The 22,193-nt window shown below is 40.2% G+C and overlaps 1 protein-coding gene across 3 annotated transcripts in view; it reads right to left on the reverse strand.

Annotated features, from left to right (window-relative positions):
• Positions 1 to 527: 527 nt before the first annotated feature.
• Positions 528 to 22,193, reverse strand: part of EDRF1 (erythroid differentiation regulatory factor 1) — a 39,924-nt gene continuing 18,258 nt past the window's right edge. For 2 of the 3 annotated variants that reach the window (XM_060286158.1, XM_030832051.2), the window contains 10 exons: positions 21,577 to 21,765; positions 21,049 to 21,249; positions 19,233 to 19,451; positions 17,348 to 17,571; positions 15,823 to 15,981; positions 15,499 to 15,648; positions 13,826 to 13,979; positions 12,354 to 12,469; positions 10,780 to 10,931; positions 528 to 1,379 (listed from right to left, as the gene is read on the reverse strand). In XM_060286158.1, coding sequence (XP_060142141.1) covers positions 1,208 to 1,379; positions 10,780 to 10,931; positions 12,354 to 12,469; positions 13,826 to 13,979; positions 15,499 to 15,648; positions 15,823 to 15,981; positions 17,348 to 17,571; positions 19,233 to 19,451; positions 21,049 to 21,249; positions 21,577 to 21,765 — 1,736 coding nt within the window. In that variant the 3' untranslated portion in view covers positions 528 to 1,207. The remainder of the gene's footprint in view (positions 1,380 to 10,779; positions 10,932 to 12,353; positions 12,470 to 13,825; positions 13,980 to 15,498; positions 15,649 to 15,822; positions 15,982 to 17,347; positions 17,572 to 19,232; positions 19,452 to 21,048; positions 21,250 to 21,576; positions 21,766 to 22,193) is intronic. The other variant, XM_060286157.1, reaches the window with a different exon arrangement.

The raw sequence follows: 22,193 nt of genomic DNA on the forward strand, positions 1-22,193 counted from the left end.
GCTTAAAACAAGTTTATTCCAGACAGTTTTCTAGTTTAGTTCATATTTCTTCAGAAGGGTGTGGCTAGTGAGTGGAGGGGGGCTGCACAGTGAAAATCATCTGCACGTAGCACCGAGGCGGGTCGGCAGCAGCATGTCTTCCCACACTCAGGCCAGGCCAGTGGACTTGGTGGCGGGGCAAGCTCTTGTCTACAGAGGCATCATGCACGTAAATCCAAACCATCAACCCAACAGGACAGAGGATGCTGGATCTGTAGGTTATGGTATCTTTTGAAACTGAGATCAATTAACTGTGACAAGTACAGACAGCCTTGCATGCTGTAGGCACTGGAAAAAGAGAGTATGTTTTAAGCAACTGGACAAGAGCCATTTAGCAGCAAGTAGTAAGTATAATATTCTAGTGAGAATTTAGTGGGTGGCAGAATTTTATTTTTAATGATGTTTTCATCTTCACTTTGTAAAATTTATTAATTAAACCAGTTCACATCAAAGCTCAATGTGAAGAATGTGAAATGGAAAACTACAAAGACATTTTAAATAAATAATTTATTTATTCAAAATAGTTTTCTTACCTTATTCACAGTTTCAAGTTTAAAATGAAAAAAAAGGGGGGGAGAGTACCAATTCTTGATCAACTGTCATACAAAGTCAGAGAAAAGCAGATCCGTTCAGAACATGCACTGAAGAGAGACCTGTGCAATGGCTAGTCTTCGAAAAATCCTGTACTGAAGCTTAAAAAGGGCAGGCTTTTTCTGTGCAATTGAGAAGGGAACACTGTGGATGTACAGGAAGTTTCTTTAACTGACCTGAACCACTAAAATCATTTGGATAAAAGTTCCCTTGACCAAAGTAACATTTATCCAAGATAATTATCTCTTAAACCCACGTAGCTTAACATACTTCAAAAATATTTAAAAGTGTTAACTGCCTCACAGCAAGTCTATTAATACTGAGGTACCACATGCTTCTCAGAGAAACGAAGGTGGGAGCTCTAGGTCTGATTCTGATGTTGGCACCTCCAACGAGGAAGCCAAAGAACTCAACCATGACTGTTTGCCACGGGAAATGAGAACTCTGTTTCCATGCCGTGCCTGTTTTAAGTGGATATTTCCCTATATTTAATGAAACGAAGCACCAAATGGACACACTAGCCCCCGAGTGCAGAAGGCACTGACAGCATCTCTGCGGATGCAGCCCCAGGCGGGAGTCACTGAAGAGCACCACCGTCTCCGCCGCTGCCACGAGCCAGCTGGTCCAGCAAATGGACGAGAACATCAATTCTTTCCAGGAGAGATGCGTTTTTGTTCGCAGTAGCTCTTAGAAGCTGGGAGTAAATCTGCTTGTTGGTTTTGAGGACTACATCTTCTTCAAGGTTACTACTGGGTTAAAAAGAGAGGGAGATGAAGCAAAGAGTGATGCCCACCAACAGCTGTAAAAGAAATCCAAAAACTGAACACGGGCAGCCCTGTCATCACTTTTCAGGTGGCAGCAGGTGTTCTATTAATGCCGACTCCATTGACTGCTTATGGGCCTGTTTTTAAACATTTATTTCAAACATCAAGTAAGCCAATGATTATTCTTTTTATAAATATTCGACTACCTACTATGTACCAGGAACTACTCGTGGTCATGAACAAAACAGACCCAGAGCCCCTGCCTTCATGGAATCCACATTCTACTGAGGGAAGAGCTGGGGGAAGACATGTTGAGACGGTGAAGAGAACAGACTGTGAGATGACACGTGCTGTGAAGAAAACACAGTGGGGGCAGGCGAGGGCGAGAAGCCACGCGGTACAGCTTCCGGGCACACACCTAGAGCGACTGTGGGACTGCTCCCCTGGAGCGAGCACTGCCGGAGATGGACGCACTGCCCCTCGTCTAGCTGAAATGATGTGCAGCTTCTGTGTGAAGAGTGCCCCTCAGCTGGAGAGTTCTAGAGGGAATTTCCATTTCAAAACTGTCTTAACAAAAATTTCTTAAGTTTGCAGTTTATTTTGAAAATATCTCCCCGGTAGGGTAGATCGATGGATTATATTTATGTTACTGAAAAAGACTAGTAATCACGGCAGTTCATTTCTAGCATCCTTTTTATTTTTTGAGTCCGGATATAATAAATGCAGAGCCCTGGCCACACATACAGAGAACAGCTGAGAGTGCGCACATGCACACGAGATCTGCCCGTGACCCTGTCCCCTCGGGAGAGCAAGGACTGGTATCCTTATTTTGTAATGAAAACCTAAATGATGTGAAAACTAAGCCCAGAAGGGTTAAATAATTTGGTTCAAGGTCAAAATGTTTTCTGACTTCAAATGCTATGTTCTTTCCACTCTCCAATATGCAAATCTTCTACCTTTGCCCTAGTGCCTGTTGGTCAGGCCTGCCGGAGAGCAAACCAGCAGCCTGGACCCTCCCTTCTGCCGCAGATCAAGGCTCAGGCTGTAGGGAGCCCCACTTCTCTCACAGCCCCACTACTGCTCTTCGACAGGACCCACCTCAGGCCGCTGCGGCCGGCCTGACCACGGACGGGCCCAGGCTGGCAGCCAACGGGAGGCTGCCCACACCCCCCTCTTACAGACCCCTTTCTCCTTCCTGCTCGTTCTGACTTTCACCAGGCACATCTCCTCTCTCCACCCCACGCCCACCCAGCACCACCCACAGCACAGTAAAAATGACCGTTCAAAACGTATTCACTCTCTGCGGTTCGGGCCTAAGATGGATATGTTTTAGGGTTTTTTTGGTTTTTTTGTTGGGGGCAGGTTAACATTCACAAACCTCTGATAACCTTATAAGACATTTAAATTCCTATCTGACAGTAATCAAGGCAATAGCACTTAACAATTAGAAACACTGTCTGAAATATGAATTGGTCTCTGTGGGCAATGACATCACACTGTCATTTCAGCTGATGCCTAAGGATAATTGATGGGCTTCTGAGATCGTAAATATAAAACCCTTTGATTTGTTCTGATCATAATTCTGAATGTTAAATCTTTATCTTCCAATTTCTACAAATCATTCCCTTCCTTAAGCAACTCTCATCAACAGTTAATGAAACCTGCCCAGGTCCACAAAATAAATAACTCCGGGAATAGTGATATTCATATTTATGAGAGGACCTCATACACTCGTCAGGGGAATGCACTGGGATGGCTCAGCCACCTGTTCACAGGGTCTGATTGCTGATTGACTGCTACCTGATGTTAAATATTTTCAATATTACTTCTTTATCTCAGGGCTCATACAGAGCCCTGCCAGAGCAGTGGAATAGCAGCTCCAAGACTCACATCCTTGGAGGACGATTATTGGGCTGTCTGTCCACCTGTCAGTGATCACTGTGCTGGTCGCCACTCTGTTCTGGCCTGCAGGGGTGAACCCTTGGACCCCGTTCCGCAGGGGCTCTGCCCTCACCCCGGCACTGACTATGCTGGTTGGTCCAAGAGCAGGCGCTGCTCAAAGCCGCTTCTCTAGGAACCAGGTTCAGGCCCAGGACAAATTCAGTCTCTCTTCTCTATCATTTAGTCTCACTGTGCTTCCATTTCTCTATATCTTCTTTTCTCTCTTTCTCTCTCTATACTGCAAAAACTTAAGTATTGTCAACAGCCGTATCATGCAATCTAGAAACTGGGAAACTGAAAAAGGCAACCTGAAGTAAAAGAAAGGAATTTATCTTATGCCATTAAGTTCTCTATAATGTACTTCACATTTTATTGAACCGTATGTAATTGCCAGTATTTGACCATTTTAAAATTGACCATGCTTAATAAAAATTGACATGAAGTATAGTTCTAGCTGTGTTATTTAGGATTTACAATGGTATTGTTCTTTTCCATTTTATAATTGGTTTTTGTTCATGTTTATTTTTCCTGCAGAAATAAACATTATGGTATCTACACACACACACACACACACACACACACACACACACACACACACACACACACACACACACACAGTTAATGAAACCATGAACTCTATTCTGAGCCGTCCTATCATTTCTTAGGGTTACCTTTTTCCCAAAAGAAGGTAACCTACATTCTTTTATTTTCCTTTTCACTATTCTTAACCAAATGTTAGACGGACATACCTGGCCAGGAAAACCCATAAATCTAAAGGGTCTGTTCTCTGACTATGGCAGACGGCATCCAAACCCTCAGAGACTACTTCTATTTTTTATACTTTTTCATTATATTAAACCCCAAAGCCAGCAAAAGGTCAAGAGGCTAAAGCAGTGAATATTAAAATGCAGTACAAGCGCAAATAAATTCTTAATCCAAAAAGAAAAAACACAACCCAACAGACAAAACTAGTGTTTCTAGCAGGACAGTGCTGACACAGCCGTCGTAAGTGCCTACACAATCTCAAAAGGAAAACAAAAATTGTTTTAAATTAAATGCATCTTAATTTTCTTAGATTTCTTTCCAATTCTTTAGGATTCTAAGAATTAAATTACCAAGCTCAGTTTATTCTATTCTTTTTTTTTTTGGTGGGAGGGAAGGGAAGAAACAGTCAAAATAAAAACATATGACTATTTCCTTTCTTTTAAAGGCTAATTTTGATTTCCCTTTACTCCAAAAAGGAATGTTCATTAATTCCTGGTGAAATAACTGGGCTTGCAGCACAGGATGTTCTCCTCTCCACAAAAAAATTATAGATGTTCACGTGTGTATCAGTGAGAGAGAAACAGTCATTGACTTACTAGTCAATATGTCTCTATGTTGTGCAACCTGTCAACATACTAACCGTATTAACACATGCAGCACATTTAAGTCTTTTATTTAATAAACCTTAAGAAACTAACAGAGATTAGCTAAATAGGACTTTATGCATCACGTGTAAAAAGTTTAGGTTAAAACTTTTTAACTAGAATAGTAATAACCTGAATAAACAGAACGTTAGAGGACCCTCCACTAAAATAAAAATGACTTAGGTCATATACATATGACTGTTAACGAGTATAAAGGATACTATAAGACTGAACTGTTACGTGTTAGCCAATTGCTTAAACCATGGATTTGTGAAAACCAATGAATCACTGTGTTTCTCACATGTCATATATATTTATACTGCCACTTTGTGGAAACCAGTAAAAAATTTCTCAAAATTTACCCACTGCTGTTAAAAAGGAAAAACCGTGAGTTTTCCCAACTGTGCGTCACTACACGCACAGCTCCTTTGCCTTTTGGTTCTTCAGAAGATGGGTGTGTTGGCTACCCTTGCTGTGCACCAGTAACAGGACATGGAGTAGCCGCCCAGGGTTAACAATGGGGCTGAACGCACCTAATACCCAGGGCTCCTCTCAAAACGAACGCTCTTCTTAGGCCAGAGAGAATTACTCAAAAACAATTAGGAGAGGGAGTTTCTGCTTAGGATGTAGAGAGCTGGAAAAAGTATCATTCCCACCCTTACGAAAAAAACAGCAATAAACGCAGGACAACCTACAAGATCACGACTTTGCTTGAACCCATCAGAGAGCTGGGGTTGCAGGGCCACCAACCAGTCTGAAAACTAAGGACAGAGAGGCTAACACGGGGCGAGACAGGAAAGTTCTTTCTCACCTGGGGCGGACACAGCTGGACACAGCAAGCAGAATTCAGCTAAAATCCTTAATGAGCTGGTAGAGGTCGAGAGAGGGCTGGTGAGGGAGGGGCTTGCAAGAGCCCCAGCAGGAGCTGACGTGAGAGCCTGATGAGAGTCCCAGGCCACGCTCCCGTGGTGCAGGCCTGGGCGAGGGGAACAGCTGCAGCAGCAGCAGCAGCAGCAGCAGCAGCAGCAGCAGCAGCAGCAGCAGCAGCAGCGGTGGGAGGGGGCGGGGCAGGCAACCCAAACCCACCGGACCCTTCTCCGCAGGAACCAGAAGCCTGAATATGTGGGGTGGGGCTGGGGAGGGAGCAGCACTGGTGGTGAAGGTCAGTGCAGACAGGGGAAGGGAAGGGAAGAAACACTAGCCCTGGGGGAGGGGCGGGAGCAGGGGGAAGGCCACACCCCTGGCACTCAGGGACACAGGGTCTGCCTCAGACTGAGGCTTACCCGAAACAAGTGCGAAGCCTGGCCAACTCCCCCTCCCCTCCCTAACAGCTACAAAGCACGGAGGGACCAGCAAGTGGAATACAGCTGGGAGCTGTTAAGAGCATGAAGACAGGCCCTCTTTGAGATGCCACAGGAAGAAAAAGACCAAACGTGAAGATGGAGAAGGCGGTACAAGAGGCCTCCACAGAGCTGCTCCACACCGACCCAGGCACTGCCAGAGGGGCACGGGAGGTAACCAAGGCAACAAGAAAATCTCAACCACAGCTCAACACCAGACCTGAAAAATGAACTCAAACTTCCCACACTGAAGGCCTAGCATGAGACAGGTGTACAAACTTGCCAGGCTTAATAATCATTTCCCTCAGTCTACTATCCTACAGGAGATGCCCAGTTTCCCACAAACAATTACAAGATGTAGAAAGGCAAGGAAACCACACACTGCCAGGAGTCAAAGAATCAACAGAACCAGACTCAGACACGACACAGATGTTGGAACCATCTGATAGGGGATTTAAAATGACAATGATTAAAAGGCTCAAATGGAAAATGTGGACGACATGCAGCATCAGATTGGTAACTTCAGCAGAGAGAGGGAAACTATAAGAAAGAACCAAGGGAAATACTAGAAATGAGGAACACAGTGACAGAGACAAAGAATGCCTTCAACAAGTCCAACCGTATAGGACACAAAACTGAGTCAACAAACAGTGAACTTGCAGACAGGTCAAGAGAAATCGCCTAAGCTGAAACACAGAAAGAAAAAACCTGTAAAAAACAGAACACCTAAAAGCTGTGGAACACTATCAAACAGTTTAATATAGGTATAAGTGGAACCAAAGAAAAAGAGAAATTGGAGAAGATATAAAAACACTGAGGAGGGAAAAAAAAATCATACCACCTAGCCATATAATGCCCACACTGCTGGGGGAAGAGAAGGAAGAAATCTTGAGGGCAGCTAGAGCGAAAAAGGTACATGACATACAGAAGAACAAAGATCAGAACAGCAGACTTTGTCAGAAAATGGGCAAACCAGAAGGCAATGCAGCGACATCTCTGAAGTGTGGAAAGAACTCTACACCCAGCCAAAAGATCTTCTAAAAGACCTGAAGAAGTAATAAAGACTTTCACAAGAAAGGAGGAATTCCTTGCTAGCACACCTACACTATAAAAAACGATAAAGGAAGTTTTTCATGTAGAAAGAATATGATACCACACAAAAAAATGGTCTATCTACACAGAAGTTAAGAGCACTAGAAATGGAATAAATACAGGCAAAAAAATTCCTTGTTCTCTTAAAACTTTATATAAACAAAAGGCATACTATCTAAGCAAAAACAGTAGAGTGTATTGTTTATTACATGTAAAAGTAAAATGAATGATAACAGTACAAATGATGGAAGGAAAAAACTGGCAGCATATTGTTTTAAAGTCTTCACACATGTGAAGCAGTATAATATTATTTGAAAGTGGCCTCCGATTAAGAATGTAAATGCTGGGTCAACCACCAAAACTTTAAAAAGTGGTATAAATAATAAATCAATAGTGAAATAAAAAGGAATCATAGAAAATGTTCACTTAACTCAAGGAAGAAAAAGACAAACAGAAAACAGCAAGATGATAGATTTAAATCTAACTACATCAATAATCACATTAAATGTGACTGGTCTAAAAATATCACCTATAGGGCTTCCCTGGTGGCGCAGTGGTTGAGAGTCCGCCTGCCGATGCAGGGGACACGGGTTCGTGCCCCGGTCTGGGTAGATCCCACATGCCGTGGAGCGGCTGGGCCCGTGAGCCATGGCCGCTGAGCCTGCGCGTCCGGAGCCTGTGCTCCGCAGCGGGAGAGGCCACAACAGTGAGAGGCCCATGTACCACAAAAAAAAAAAAAAAAAAAAAAAAAAAATACCACCTATAAGTTTGGATTGAAAAAGCAAGACTCAACTATATGCGATCTATAAGAAACTCACATTTAAGTTAAAAGACATAGATAGGTCAAAAGCAAAAGATGGAAAAAGACATTAACCAAAAAACACCTGAGCAGCTATATTAATATCAAAGATGGACATCACATGTTATATAAGGGGCTCAGTTCTCCAAGTCCTAAATGTGTATGTGACTAATAGAGCCTCAAAATATGTGAAACAAAACTGAAAGAATCGAAAGGAGAGACAGATGAATCCACACAATTGTCACTGGAAACTTCAACATGCTTCTCTCAGTAACTGACCGAACAAGTGGACAGAAAGTGTGAATACAGAAGACCTGAGCAACACGCTGAACCAACTAAACCTAACCAACATTTACACAACACTCCACCAAACAGTAAGCTACTCATAATTTTCAAGTGCACATGGAACACCTGCCAAGGCAAACCATATTCTTGGCCATAAAACAAATCTAAACAACTGTGAAAGAAGAGAAATCATATGCAGTTATGATCTCAGCCCATAGTGCAATTAAAATAAAGCAATCAATAATGGAAAGATATCTGGAAAGTCCCAATATTCAGACATTAAGCAGCATACCTCTAAATAATACATGGATCAAAGAGGACATCTCAGGGGATATAAGAAAATTACTGTGAACTGAAAGAAAAGGAAAATATATCAAAATTTGTGAGACATAGCAAAAGCAGTGCTTAGAAGAAAATTTATAGTGGCAAATACTTATATTTAAAAAGAAAAAGGGTCTCAAATCAGTAATTTAGGCTTCCACTTTAAGAAACCAGAAAAAGGGACTTCTCTGGTGGTACAGTGGTTAAGAATCTGCCTGCCAATGCAGGGGACACAGGTTCAAGCCCCGGTCCAGGAAAATCCCACATGCCGTGGAGCAACTAAGCCTGTGCGCCACAACTACTGAGCCCATGCACCTAAAGCCTGTGCTCCAAGAGAAGCCACTGCATGAGAAGCCCACGCACCGCAAAGAAGAGTAGCCCCCGCTCGCCCCAACTAGAGAAAGCCTGCCCACAGCAACAAAGACCCAACACAGCAATAAATAAATAAATAAAGCAGATTAAACCCAAAATAAACAAAAGCAAGGAAATATAAGTGTAGAAATCGATGACACTGAAAATAAAAAAACAATGGGGGAAGAGAAACCAAACCAAAAGCTAGTTCTTTGAAAAGATCAATAAAATTGGTAAACTTCTAACCAGACCAAAAAAAAAAGAAGATAAAACTAATATCAGGAATGAGAGAAGGGCTATCACTAAAAACTCCTTTAGCTATTAAAAGGCTAATAAGGGAATACTGTGAACCTATATATTTGACAACAGATGAAACTCAAGAAGAAAAAAAGACAACTTGAATAATACTATATCTACGAAATGAAATTGAACTAATTGTTAAAACCTTTCATAAAGCCAACTCTACGTTAAAATGGTTTCACCAATAAATTCCAATCTCTTTCAAAAAACAGGAGAGGGAACACTTGCCAATTGATTTTATGAGGCCAGCATTGCTCAAATACCAAAACCAGATAAAACCATCACAAGAGAAGTATAGACTAATACCCCTTATGAACAGACACAAAAATTCTCAACACAATATTAGCAAATGGAATCCAACAATACATAAAAAAACAATACACCACAACAAAGTACAAGTTTATCCCAGGGATTCAAAGCTGGTTTAACATTAAAAAAAAAAAAAATCAATGTAACCCACTATATTAACAGATTAAAAGATGGAAAATGATAGTCATTTCAATGTATATAGCACAAGCATCCGACAAAAATTTAACATTCATTCATGATAGAAACTCTCAGCAAACTAGGAATAGAAGGGAACATCCTCAACTTGATCTACAAACACCTGTAGCTGATGTCACACTTCATAGCAGGAGACAGAATGCTTTCTCCCTGAGATACTAAGGAACTGAAATCAGGAGAGGAATTAACTATAAAGAGGCAGCAAGAGGGAATTTTTGGATTGATGGAACTGCTCTGTGCCATGATTTTGTCAGCAGACATACATATCTATGCATCTGTCAAAGCTTGAAGAACTGTACACCACAAAGGATAAATTTTACTATATATAAATAAAACATAAAAAGAGACAAAAAATTATCTGTATCCCAATTTTATAAACTGGTAAAATACGCACAGGATAACTGATAAGAATGAATATATTAGGATAAATGATTCTCCTTTTTCTATTTTTCAAATTTTGTAATATGGCTGGATTATACTTATACTAAAAAAAAATGAAAGGCATATTGTTTATATTATTTTCCTGATCTAGTATTTACTACCAGAATTTCAAATTAAATTAATAATCCCAACATAATAACTCTGGAAAACAACATAATTGTATAAGATGTTATAGGTGTATTTGCTGAGATGCTTACTCTTCTCTTCACTAGTTTCTTGGGTAGAGAGACTTTGATGTTCTGTCACCTACTTTTAATGATGCGCTTGGCCCTGAGTATCTAAACTATAGTTCTGACTTCCCATTAAACACAATGCTCAGAAAAGTTACAAGAAACAGTCAAGGTCTTCATTCCAGGTCATTCATCTCTCTCAGGGAAAATATTACAACCTATAGGGTATTTATCCTTAGGCAGTAAGATTTCTTTGTTTCTATAATCTCAACACGTTGTAGGCCACATGGAGATGATTCTCACTCAATTTAACAAATCACGAAAGAGCACCACTTAAAACACACAACAAAGAATGGGGCCCATCCTTTTACAGTATCAGTAATAAAAAGTATATAGGTAAGGTGCTTGGAAAGAAATTTCCAAAAAATTTACCTTGTTTTCTTTTTAGTTGACGACAGCAGTTTGATGGACTGAAGAAGAAGGAATGACAAGCGAGATTCAAATATACCCAGGAGTTTTATCACTTCTTCTCGATTGAGACTAGGAGAAGAATCAGCAGCTGGAGGGGTCTCTTCACTCTTAGGCTAGAAACAACAAAACGTTATTTCACTTAAGCTACCTCACAGTTTCATACTAAAGTGATGGAACCGCCATTTCAATAATCCAGTAAACTTTTAAACCAAAAGCAAAAAAGAGCAAACCTGAGATGATTTTTCCCTCGGGGACAGCCTGCTGGCAGCCTCATCATGGCCTCCTCCTCCCTCCCCTGAGACATTTTGATAGACTAAACCACATAAAAAAAATGTCTCAGACCTAAAAGGCACTTACGTAGTAGAAACTAATCCTGAACAAAAACCTCCTGACTTTCCAACGTCAGACGCTCAAGGAGCAAGATGGAAATGGGTCCTGTATGGTTTGAGAACCAGAGTTTGGAAATAGGCTGGAGGCCACTGGGACTCAGGGAAGCTTTCAGCAGAAGGCAGCATGAATGTGGGAACACCTGGCAAACTGGAAAGGCCTTCCCAAGGAGCCTGCTTAAGCCCAATCACCGTTCAACTGCAGACAGTTTAGTGGAAATTATAAAAGAAGGCACAGACCTTTCTCTTAAAAAATCAAACAGGGCTTCCCTGGTGGCGCAGTGGTTGAGAGTCCGCCTGCCGATGCAGGGGACACGGGTTCGTGCCCCGGTCCAGGAAGATCCCACATACCACGGAGCAGCTAGGCCCGTGAGCTGTGGCCACTGGGCCTGCGCATCCGGAGCCTGTGCTCTGGAACGGGAGAGGCCACAGCAGTGAGAGGCCCGTGTACCTCAAAAAAAAAAAAAAAAAAAAGCAAAACTTAATAGACTTTATACTCCCAGGGCCTTATTATTAACCAAGGTCTATGTGGTTATTTAAAGAAATAAGTTTTTTTAATAAATTTATTTATTTTATTTTTGGCTATGTTGGGTCTTCGTTGCTGCGTGCGGGCTTTCTCTAGTTGCGGCGAGCGGGGGCTAATCTTCGTTGCGGTGCGCGGGCTTCTCATTGTGGTGGCTTCTCTTGTTGTGGAACACAGGCTCTAGGCGCACAGGCCTCAGCAGTTGTGGCACGTGGACTCAGCAGTTGTGGCTTGCGGGCTCTAGAGCTCAGGCTCAGTAGTTGTGGCGCACAGGCTTAGCTGCTCCACGACATGTGGGATCTTCCTGGCCCAGGGCTCGAATGCGTGTCCCTTGCATTTGGCAGGCAGATTCTTAACCACTGTGCCACCAGGGAAGCCCACAAGAAATAATTTTAAAATATAAAAGATGAACTTGTAAATTTGAGCTTAATAATTCCACCAAGAAAATGTAATAATCACTGTTAACAGGTTTTTATGCAGAGCATATGTATTTATGTATCTGTACACACACAATGCATATAGACACATATATACACATACACGCATCCCATATGCCCACTATACACATCATGTAGCATTTAGTTTAAGACACATAAAAAACAATGATAAATCTTTTTTCCATTTACCTGGTCAAATTCCTCTACAAGCTCCTTTCTGATGAGCTGGAATGCATGCTTAGTTCTCACCATTATATCAAGAGCCCCAGAAAGTGTTTTTAATTTTCCAATATTGCTATTCTGACCTAGAGTGTCAAACACAAAATGATCATTCCTTTAAATATAAATCTAGAAACCCATCCAATGTCAATGTATTAATGAAAATTCCGATTTTCAAATGCTGTAAAGGTAGCTCATGAGAATCCCAAGAAATCTTCTAAATCCGACTTTTGTCTAATAATTATCCCTAAAGAAAAATAGTAAGACTTGACAAGGCAATAAACAATCACTGTTTCCCTGCCTCACTATCTGGTTTTACAGGCACAGTATTAAACATTTTTTAAAAAGGGAATTAAGCACACTTACCATCTTAGCAGATTTGTTCCCAGTATCTACTTTTTTTTTTTAAATAAAAACGATGCCTGCTCATTCTAAGGAATTCAAACATGGCAGAAAATTCAAAGATGCAAATTGGAAAAGAAGATCACCCCAGACTGCCCCCAGAAAGAGCTACTATTAATCCTGGGTGACCACCCAAGACATTCAGCTAGGCACTATATACTGGCAAACAGTTTAAAAAGATGCTTTTAGTAAAAAGTATTTCTAAAAACTGTTCTGAATAGGTAATACACTGTCAAAATGTATAAGGTACAAATGGGCATACACTGAAAGCCACGGAAGTGACAGTGCCGTCAGTTTCTCGTCCATCCTTCCAGAGATACTATATAAAGAGTCATGCCTATGTTAAATATTAAATTTATTTTAATTTTATAGAAGAAAACAACTGAAAAGAAACCAATGGAATTGCTGTACTTCAAATAAATGTCTCTTGTTTCTTTACCACACAAGAGATATTTCTCAAAAGATCCCTGTGCAGAAGGGGAGCAGGTGAACAAGACCAAGGAGGGAATTTAGAAAAAATCGCTCAGTGGTGGAGCGCCAGCTTACTCCGCCGTGGGAAATGATAAATGAAGCGCCACGCTTTCGCCCTCCCTGCCCTCCCACTTCATCGCCACCTTGCTCAGGATCTGCAGTTAAAGTCTGTTCTAGAACCACAATCCAAAGCTGCCAGTCTTGGTTCTTCGTTCAAGGGGACTCAGTGAGGCCCACCACTTCTCCAACACCGCTTCTCCACTCCCATCTTGTTCATGATGCTTAAAATCTTTAATTGTCTAAACTAACTTGTCATAATTTTTTTTTCAAGTAAGAAATCCCAGGCTATATTTCAGTATATCTACTCATTAAACATAAGCTAATGCATTTCTCTAAGTTTTAAAAAGCATTTCAAAAGATGTCCCTACCCAAAGACATTAACTATGGGCAAATTCAAAAGAAAACAACATTGCTTACATCCAAGAGAGATCCATAGTCTGCCTCACTCTAAGACAACCCAACACTAAGCCAATGCATACAAATCTGCGAAATAAAGAAGTGAGACTTACTGGTCATCTGAAATTCTGCAAATGCTACTCTTTCTAACTGTACTCTAAGTAGTTCACATGGAGCATCTTTCAGAAGCTGAAAAAGCTTTACAGCTTTGCTGTAATGAAGATCTGCTAGCACCCGGTGCTGCTTCCTAAGATATTCATCACCAACCTAGAACCAAAAATAAAATAAATCCTAAGGCTTTGATTTCACAATAACCACTTAACCAAGTCTCTGGACCACTAAATACTTTTCAGTGTTTTGTTATAAGTCTTAGAGTTTTAGCTCTTACATTTAGGGTCTTTAATCCATTTTGTTTATTTTTATATGTTATGTGAGGGAGGAGTCCAACCCTATCCTTTTGCACGCAGATGTCCAGTTGTCCCAGCATGATTTGCTGAACAGACAATTCTTCCCCCAGTGAATTGTCTTCGAATTCTCTCAAGCTTGCTTTTGCCGTGAGGATATTAGGCCATCTGGACAAATGTGAATTTAGGTTGGGGGCCCTCTGTGGCAAGAGGAAAAGAGTCTAGGGCCACCTCAGAGTGGAAAAAACCCTCTCCAGATTCAGCTGGACCTCAAAGGACAGTATTTCCAGGATAAAGGCATCCCAGAAGTAAACCCACACCCAAGGAACTGCAAGATAATTTGTCTTGGTGCTGAGCTAAGAAAGGGAGAACAACAAAACAATAAAAAAATATCCCTGAGAAACTATAAGCACAAGACTCCTGGCAGAAGCAAGGCAACCTCTCTGAAGGAGGGCACCTTCAGTTCAGGCCTCAAATTATCCTTAGAAATACATGCATTTGAGCACCAGGATTCAGGTACAAGACTGTTCATCATATTATTGCTAATAGCCTCAAACTAGAACAACCCCAAAGTTCACTAATCATAGAATGGATAAATAAACTGGGATATATTCATTTAATGAATACTGTTGAGCTGAGAAAATGAACAGCTACGTGTATCAACCTGGAAGAATCTCCAATACATGATGTTAACTAAAAAGCAGTAAGCCACAGAAGAATATGTACAGTATGACTTGTTCTATAAAGTTCACAGCCAGGTAAAATGTAAACATGCCGTTTAAGTGGTAAAGCACAGAAAAGGTACAGACATAATAGAAAATCTGGGACAGTAGTTAATCTAGGTGGTAAAAGACAGAAAAGGTACAGACATAACAGAAAATCTGGGACAGTAGTTAATGTGGGTGGATACTGAGAGAGACTCAACAGGGAGGGGTACACAGGGGATCCCTGAAGGAGTCTTCCATTTCTTAACCTCAAGGTGAGGTACACAGGGGTTTCCTTTGTTTTTCTTTAAACTGTATAAATGCTTCACATACATTTTCTATGTGCTTTTATATGCATGCTCTATTTCAAAATAAAAATTTTTTTAAATGAGCAATGCATACTTTAAAATTGACATAGAACTGTTACTATAAAGCCTAACTACATTTTAAAAAAATCTAAATAATACACCCAGGCAAACACATAATTTTGCAAACTAAGACCCAATTATAATAAAAAAATACATAGCACAGGAGAGAGGGGAAAAATACCCACAGTCCAAGTTTTTCTCAAATGGCTAAAAGAATAGATGGCATTTTAAATGTCTACAGAAATGTAAGAAAAGCACCAGAACACCTTTAAATGGACTTGGCACTTAACTTGAATCGAAATGGCAATACCTGATTCCTCAGACAACTGTGGTACATGGACGCCAGCCTGTGATGGATGGTTGCAGCTCGGTACTGACAAAGAGGCTGTCGAGCAGACACCAAGTCCACGTCACAGTATTTCAGGGACTTCATCATAGCCTCACTGACTTCTTTTTCAATCTGTGTATTTTTTTTAAGGGGGAGGAAAAAAATGACAATCCCATAATCTTATGTAAGAATCTTAAAAACATTTAAATACTGCTTGTCAAGAAAAAGACTATAACAGATGCTCCATATGTGTCAAACAAAGGAATAAGTAAGGTTAAGACTTCTTTATAATCCAGCAAATATTACCTGCTCTTGAGCTTTTCTAGATAACGGAGCATAATCTTGCTGTAGAGTTGCCATAGTAAAATAAGTAGTGGACAATTCCCAATTCACTGAGTCCCAAACAGCTGAGTGTGTGTCTCGTGTTCCCAAGGATCTTAGAGCTTTCAAGTAGTAATCAACAGCCTGCAAGGGAGGAAAGAGGACCATTGTGACTGTTTAAATATACACCATAAAGTAAAACATGTCTCGCAATCACCCCAACATTAATTTGAGAGAATTTATAAAAGACCAATATCATGAGGAAAGGAACAAAGTAAATCAGTGACACGGTTTCAATGAAGAAAGTGATTTAAAGTGGGCTACATGTTGCCCACATTTCCTCTCGAGTCTATCATCAGCCCATCTGAGTGTCTTATGACTCATGTGAAGCATAAGGATGCATTTTTTTCATTTGTTTTCCTTTCTTTCTAAATGAGAATTACAGCTTATATAACTAGCAAACTAGAAAAACTAATCTGACAAGTCTATGGATAAAAAATTTGCTGGGTTTGATTGTATAAAGAAGCAACCCTTCCCACCTCTGTCACCACCATGCTGAAATACATGGTCATTGTATGTAATCAAATAAAATCACACTGAATTCCATCACCCAGCAACAATTTCTACATTTCTGGTGTGTACTTATCCACTTTTTCTGTGTATATGTAGGCTTAAAGAAAAACAAGGTCACTTTTTTTTTTTAAGTTCTCTATGCAATGAACATTGCTCACTAATGTAATTTAAACAGCTTCAAAGTTCTCAACTAAATGAGTGTTCTTGTACCTCCCCCAACGCTGGATATTACCATTTGCCAAAAAATGTTCACAATTTGATTAAAAAAACTTGATTTTTAAATTTCATAAAAGTTTAAATTTTGAAATTTTTCTTACATATTAACCATTTACTTTTTTTTTTTTTTTTTTTTACACGTATGACTTTTTTGTTCAAGGTTATTTGTTCTTCTATTGGGGCAGTTTATTTTCAACGATTCTTAATTGTTCTTTATATATTCAGGATTTATTAACCTCTGATCTGTCATGTATGCTCTAAGTATTTTCCCTGGATTGTGGATTGCTTTTCAATTTTGCTTTCTGTTGTGCCTTTAAAAAACAATTTTTATGCATTTGAATTTATCCATCTTTTATGTCACAATTTTTGCTCTTTGTGTTATGCTGCAAAAGTCCTTTCCCATCCTATCAGAGAACTGTCTACCTGTATTTTCCTCTGGGACTTCCAGAGTTTCACTTCTCTGTGTCGATCTTTAATCCATATGACGTGCTCTCACTACACCGATGTAATTTACTGAACAATTATCCTTCCCTACCTGTCATCTTCACTACTGAATTCTCAGTATTCTTCCAGTTTCTAAGTGTTTTAATGATCTGTCTAGTCCTGTGCCATCACCACAGCTGTTAATTATTTTAGTTTTATAACCTTTTAGTGGAGCTGTGGCAAAGTGTAAAGGACAATCAGGTGTGAATAGATGAGGTCCAACATGTAAGCAAGTTACCTTATTGTAATACAAGCCTTCTTCTGGAGAAAATTCACGTTTAAATTCATCACCTGCACCACAGTGAGCCTGTGCACAAATTCGCATGAGTCGTCCCGTGTTACATAATAAAAGGGCAGCATTTGTGACATCGTCAATTGACTGAAAGTTGTGAATTCCCTTTTCAAAACAAGAAAAGCTTTTTTTCCACAACTGCTGCTCTGCAGTAGACACAGTTTTGCTCACTTCACAAAAAAAGAAAGAAAACAATGGTGTAAGCAGATATCACCGTAAACCCACCAGTGTCTCTGGATGAGATGATGAGAGCGTGGCAGTGACAGGATGTCTAGTGGACCACCAGCCACCTGGACCCACTGCAGCGCACTATTCTCATCACACCTGTGTCCCCCCCGCCCCCGCCCCAAATTCATGTTGAGGCCCTAACCACAAATGTTGACTAAGGTCTCATTTATGAGGTCATAAGGTGGGACCCTGATCCAAAATGACTGGTGTTCTCATAAGAGAGAGAGACGTCAGGAACACACACACAGAAAAGACCAGGTGAGGACACAGCAAGAAAGTGGCCACCTGCAAGCCAAGAAGAGAAGTCTCAGAGAAATCCAACCTTGGACTTCCAGCTCCACATTGTGAGAAATAAATTTCTGTTGTTGAAACCACCTAGTCTATGGCAGCCGGGCAGACTGACACAACACTCGGAGTCCTCTTCTCTATTAACCAGATAATATTAAAGCAGGCATATAAAAACATCGAGCAAAGCACTATTGCATAAAGATTCAAAAGACATGGTCCCATGAATTTCAAGAGGCACAGTCTGTGTCTTCTCTAATTCTCCTAGGTTTCTGACAACCACTTTCCATATACCTTCACCAACTTCCTCCTCCAGAGGCACCTTAAAAGCATAGGTTCTTATATCTCAATTTTAAAAATGTATTATATACGTATAAATAACAACAACAAAAAAGCACAGGTTCTCCCACCGGCAATGACCTCTGTACCCCTGTGGCAAGTACAGCTCACAGATCAACAGGCACACAATAACTTATTCAACCTACCTGCTGTCCTCAGTTTTATCTCGGCCCTTTTGGTTTCCCATGCTGTGTGTACAGCCTCTACAGTTTCACCCATTCTCATGGCTTCAACTATCACCCCTATGTGAATGGTTCCCAACCTATGCCTTGCTAACCCAAAGAGCTCTAAGCACACATTTCTAACTGACTACTAAATCATACCATTCACGTACATGTCCACTGGCTTCTCAAACTCAACATGGGCGCAGATGAATCCATCCCCCTCTGCCTGAATCACTGAAGGCAACTCGCTGCTCCTCTAAACACCCACTGGACACTATATCTTTGGCTCCTTCCTAACACTGCCTACTCCGGTCGAGACATCCCACCTTTCCCACATCTGCCTGCTGCAATCATATCATGTTGCAATCTGCCCAAACTACACCTTCTTCCCACAAGCCTTCCAAGAAAGCCACAACTTCAAGGAACGTCTTCCTTTTCCCCACTCCTCTACTGTACGGCATTTGTACTTACAGCATTTTTCAGAGATTTGTATTCATATCTGGCTTCCCAGCTCGGAGGACTACGTCTTAGCCAATTACATATCCAGTATAGAGCCTAGCACATGGCTGACTGTCCAACTCACTTCTGAAGTGATCAGATGGAGGACGGAGGACAGTGAAATGATGACTCCCAAGGGGAAATAATATCTTTTCCTACTTTTATTCCTTGAGAATTTAATAATAAAAGATTCTTTAATAGTGCATCCGTTTATGACATAAAATCAAATGCCACAGTTCTTGGCTTGAACCATGTAAAATCAGCATGATTTTCTAAGAGAACGGGCAATAAAGACAGGACCCCAGAGACGTACTCACCTACTCTCTCACTCTGTAATGCGGCAGCCTGATTCATGTAAAAGACACCGATTTCATTTCTAATGTTACCCATTCTCTTCAATACTTGTATATACTGTTCTGGATTTTGACTTTTTAAGTCAGTAAACTGCAAGATTTCATTAGCAGCCTCATAACATTTACAACTAACTGAAAGTTGACTTTCTAAGTCCGTAGACAAATCAGTTGCCCATGCAAATCCTTAAAAGAAAAAAAAGGAAACATCACCATGAGTCATATGAACCCTTATTCCTTAGTATCTAAGTAATCAAATACTTTTAAGACAAAATAACATATAGTAAAATTATGCTTATACCATAATATGCAATATAGTATAAACATAGTAAGATTCAGTTAATACAACTAAAATTTTAAATTTCAAAAGAAAAGATCTCTGAATTTATTTTAAAAACTATATTTTCTTGGGACATTAATGTTGGATTAAAAGAAATATTTTTCTGCCTAAAAACAACTCCCAAGACCCAGATTTTACCAGGTCCACTGCTTACTGGTACAGACCTAAAGTTGTCCACTGACACAAGGTAAACCAGTTTTTCCTTTTTAATTACTGGAAACAGTTCTTGAAATAAAGTTCGGATTGCTACAGAGGCTAGTTATGTACATTAGAATTTGCCAATGTAAGTTTATGTCACTGAAGAAGCTGACAGATAAGCTCTCAAAGACTTAAACGTGCCCTCTAGTGGAGACTGGAGTAAACTCAGGTGCAGGGCCCAAAAATTCAAGGGAGAAAAAGGGTAGTACTCCTGCTGATAACTTTCAAGGAGCACATCACTCTTACAAAGAAGTAAATTATATGAAATTAACATGATGGGAATGGCAAAAACAAACTTAAGGATTTTATCACCATGTTTATTAAAATAAAATGATTATTTGAGAAACTCAGAAGGAGAGAAGGGGAGAAAGAGGGCAAAAAAACCCCACAATAATACATTTCCTCCGCCAGTATACCTCTCTAGATGTTAACAGTCCAAAGTTTTTTGGGATGTGGATATAAAGTGATATAAACAATTTAAGAGCATAATAAAACAACTCCATACATTACAAAAGCACCTAATGTCTCACTTACTGCCCTAATTGCAAGGTGCTTATATATAACTGTACTGAGCTAAGAGGGAGGGATACTGCTCTGCAGACTAAATTCTCCTATCTTCCAAAAACAGACAGCTGTGAACTACATTTAAAAAATAATGATCACTGGGGCTTCCCTGGTGGCGCAGTGGTTGAGAGTCTGCCTGCTGACGCAGGGGACACGGGTTTGTGCCCCGGTCCGGGAAGATCCCACATGCCGCAGAGCGGCTGGGCCCGTGAGCCATGGCCGCTGAGCCTGCGCGTCCGGAGCCTGTGCTCCGCAACGGGAGAGGCCACAACAGTGAGAGGCCCACGTACCGCAAAAAAAAATAAAATAAAAAAATAATGATCACTGTATCTTAGCCCTCAGGAACCATTCAAAAGGTGAACCATTCAAAAAGTAATTCATCCACTTTTACCAACTGTTACTCCTTTTCAAAAGAAATCATGGCTTGGTTAGCTGACTAAAGGGTTTCCCAGAAAAACCTTACAAAGAGAGAAGTGTAAAAAGTCAATTGTCTTCAGAGACTATTTTTTAACTAGTTCTAGTTGTATAATTACTAATTATAAAATACTTCAAAACCACTTTATACACAAATACACAGGATCATGTTCAATTTAACATTAAGAAATGAAACAAAACAGCAATACCGAAACACTAACATTTCTGACATTTTTCTGAATCAAACGATGAGTCTCACTGGCATACCTTGACAACTGGACTCCCTGTGGAGGCTGTGTAATATTTCCTGGTCTTCTTTTGTTTGGTAATTAAACTCTTCAAGGTGTGCCGCTCTATTATTTGCATTCTGGGCCAGCATTAGTTGGATATCACCACAGAGTGTTAAATATTGAGAAAGAAATAGCAGCACTTCAGAAAGCATATTGGTGCAGAGGCAGCAGTAAGTATCTATGTGGAAAGGGTAGGAAGGAGAACAAACACAGCACATTAAAAATGAAGGAATACAGTAAAAATTAAGAAAATCTGTTACCAGCTGAAAGCTTTGTACCACTGTATCTAAGTTTATTTTATGTCACATGTCACATATGACTTCATGTATTTCAAAATGAAGCGATGTTAAACCAAAGTGGAAAATACTAGGAAACATATACAAGATTAGAAAAAAAAATTTGTTAAATTTAAAACAGAAATAGGATTAAAATTTCACTGATTCAGATGCCTTCTCCGTTCTCTCCTCCCAATGCCTATTAAACATTTTCATTTATAGTAACTTACCATGGCTCTGCAAAGCTAATTTAATGTATCGTAACGCTCTTCCATATTTCTGAAGACTCATGGCAGCATCAGACAAAACATAATAGGCCTTTGATGACTTGAGAATCAGCTGGAGTTTCATTTTATGTTGCCAGGAACCAGGGATCATTCCAGACTGACTGGAATAATTACCCTTCTGAAGGGAGCCCACTACGACATGAGGGAAAAAAGGCAGCACATGTTATTTGAATATAAGTCTCACTGTAAAAAAATTTTGCTTCTTGATAAAAACCCTCCAGGCCTAGGTACTATTAATAGCTACAACAAAACTGGTAAATACTGTATCTTACTACTTAAATACAATGAAGTAGAAGAGCAGTGTTTTGACATTCTCACTTGGGACTTCCAAAGGCCTGCTTCTCCGTAGCTGTCAACTCTGTCACTCTTTCAGGGTCACTAACATAACTAAGCTCATGACTGACATCTACGTCCTTTCTCTAGTCTATGCGTCGACCTGCCAAAAAGTTCACCTTCCTAAAGCACAGCTTTAATCACAGTGGAACTCCTGTTGTAAAACATTAAAATGGCTTCTCACCACTTATTCAATCATGTCTCAGCATCTCAGCCCACTTCCTAAG

The sequence above is a fragment of the Globicephala melas genome, chromosome 16, assembly GCF_963455315.2.
Source record: "Globicephala melas chromosome 16, mGloMel1.2, whole genome shotgun sequence".
Classification (NCBI taxonomy): Eukaryota; Metazoa; Chordata; class Mammalia; order Artiodactyla; family Delphinidae; genus Globicephala; species Globicephala melas.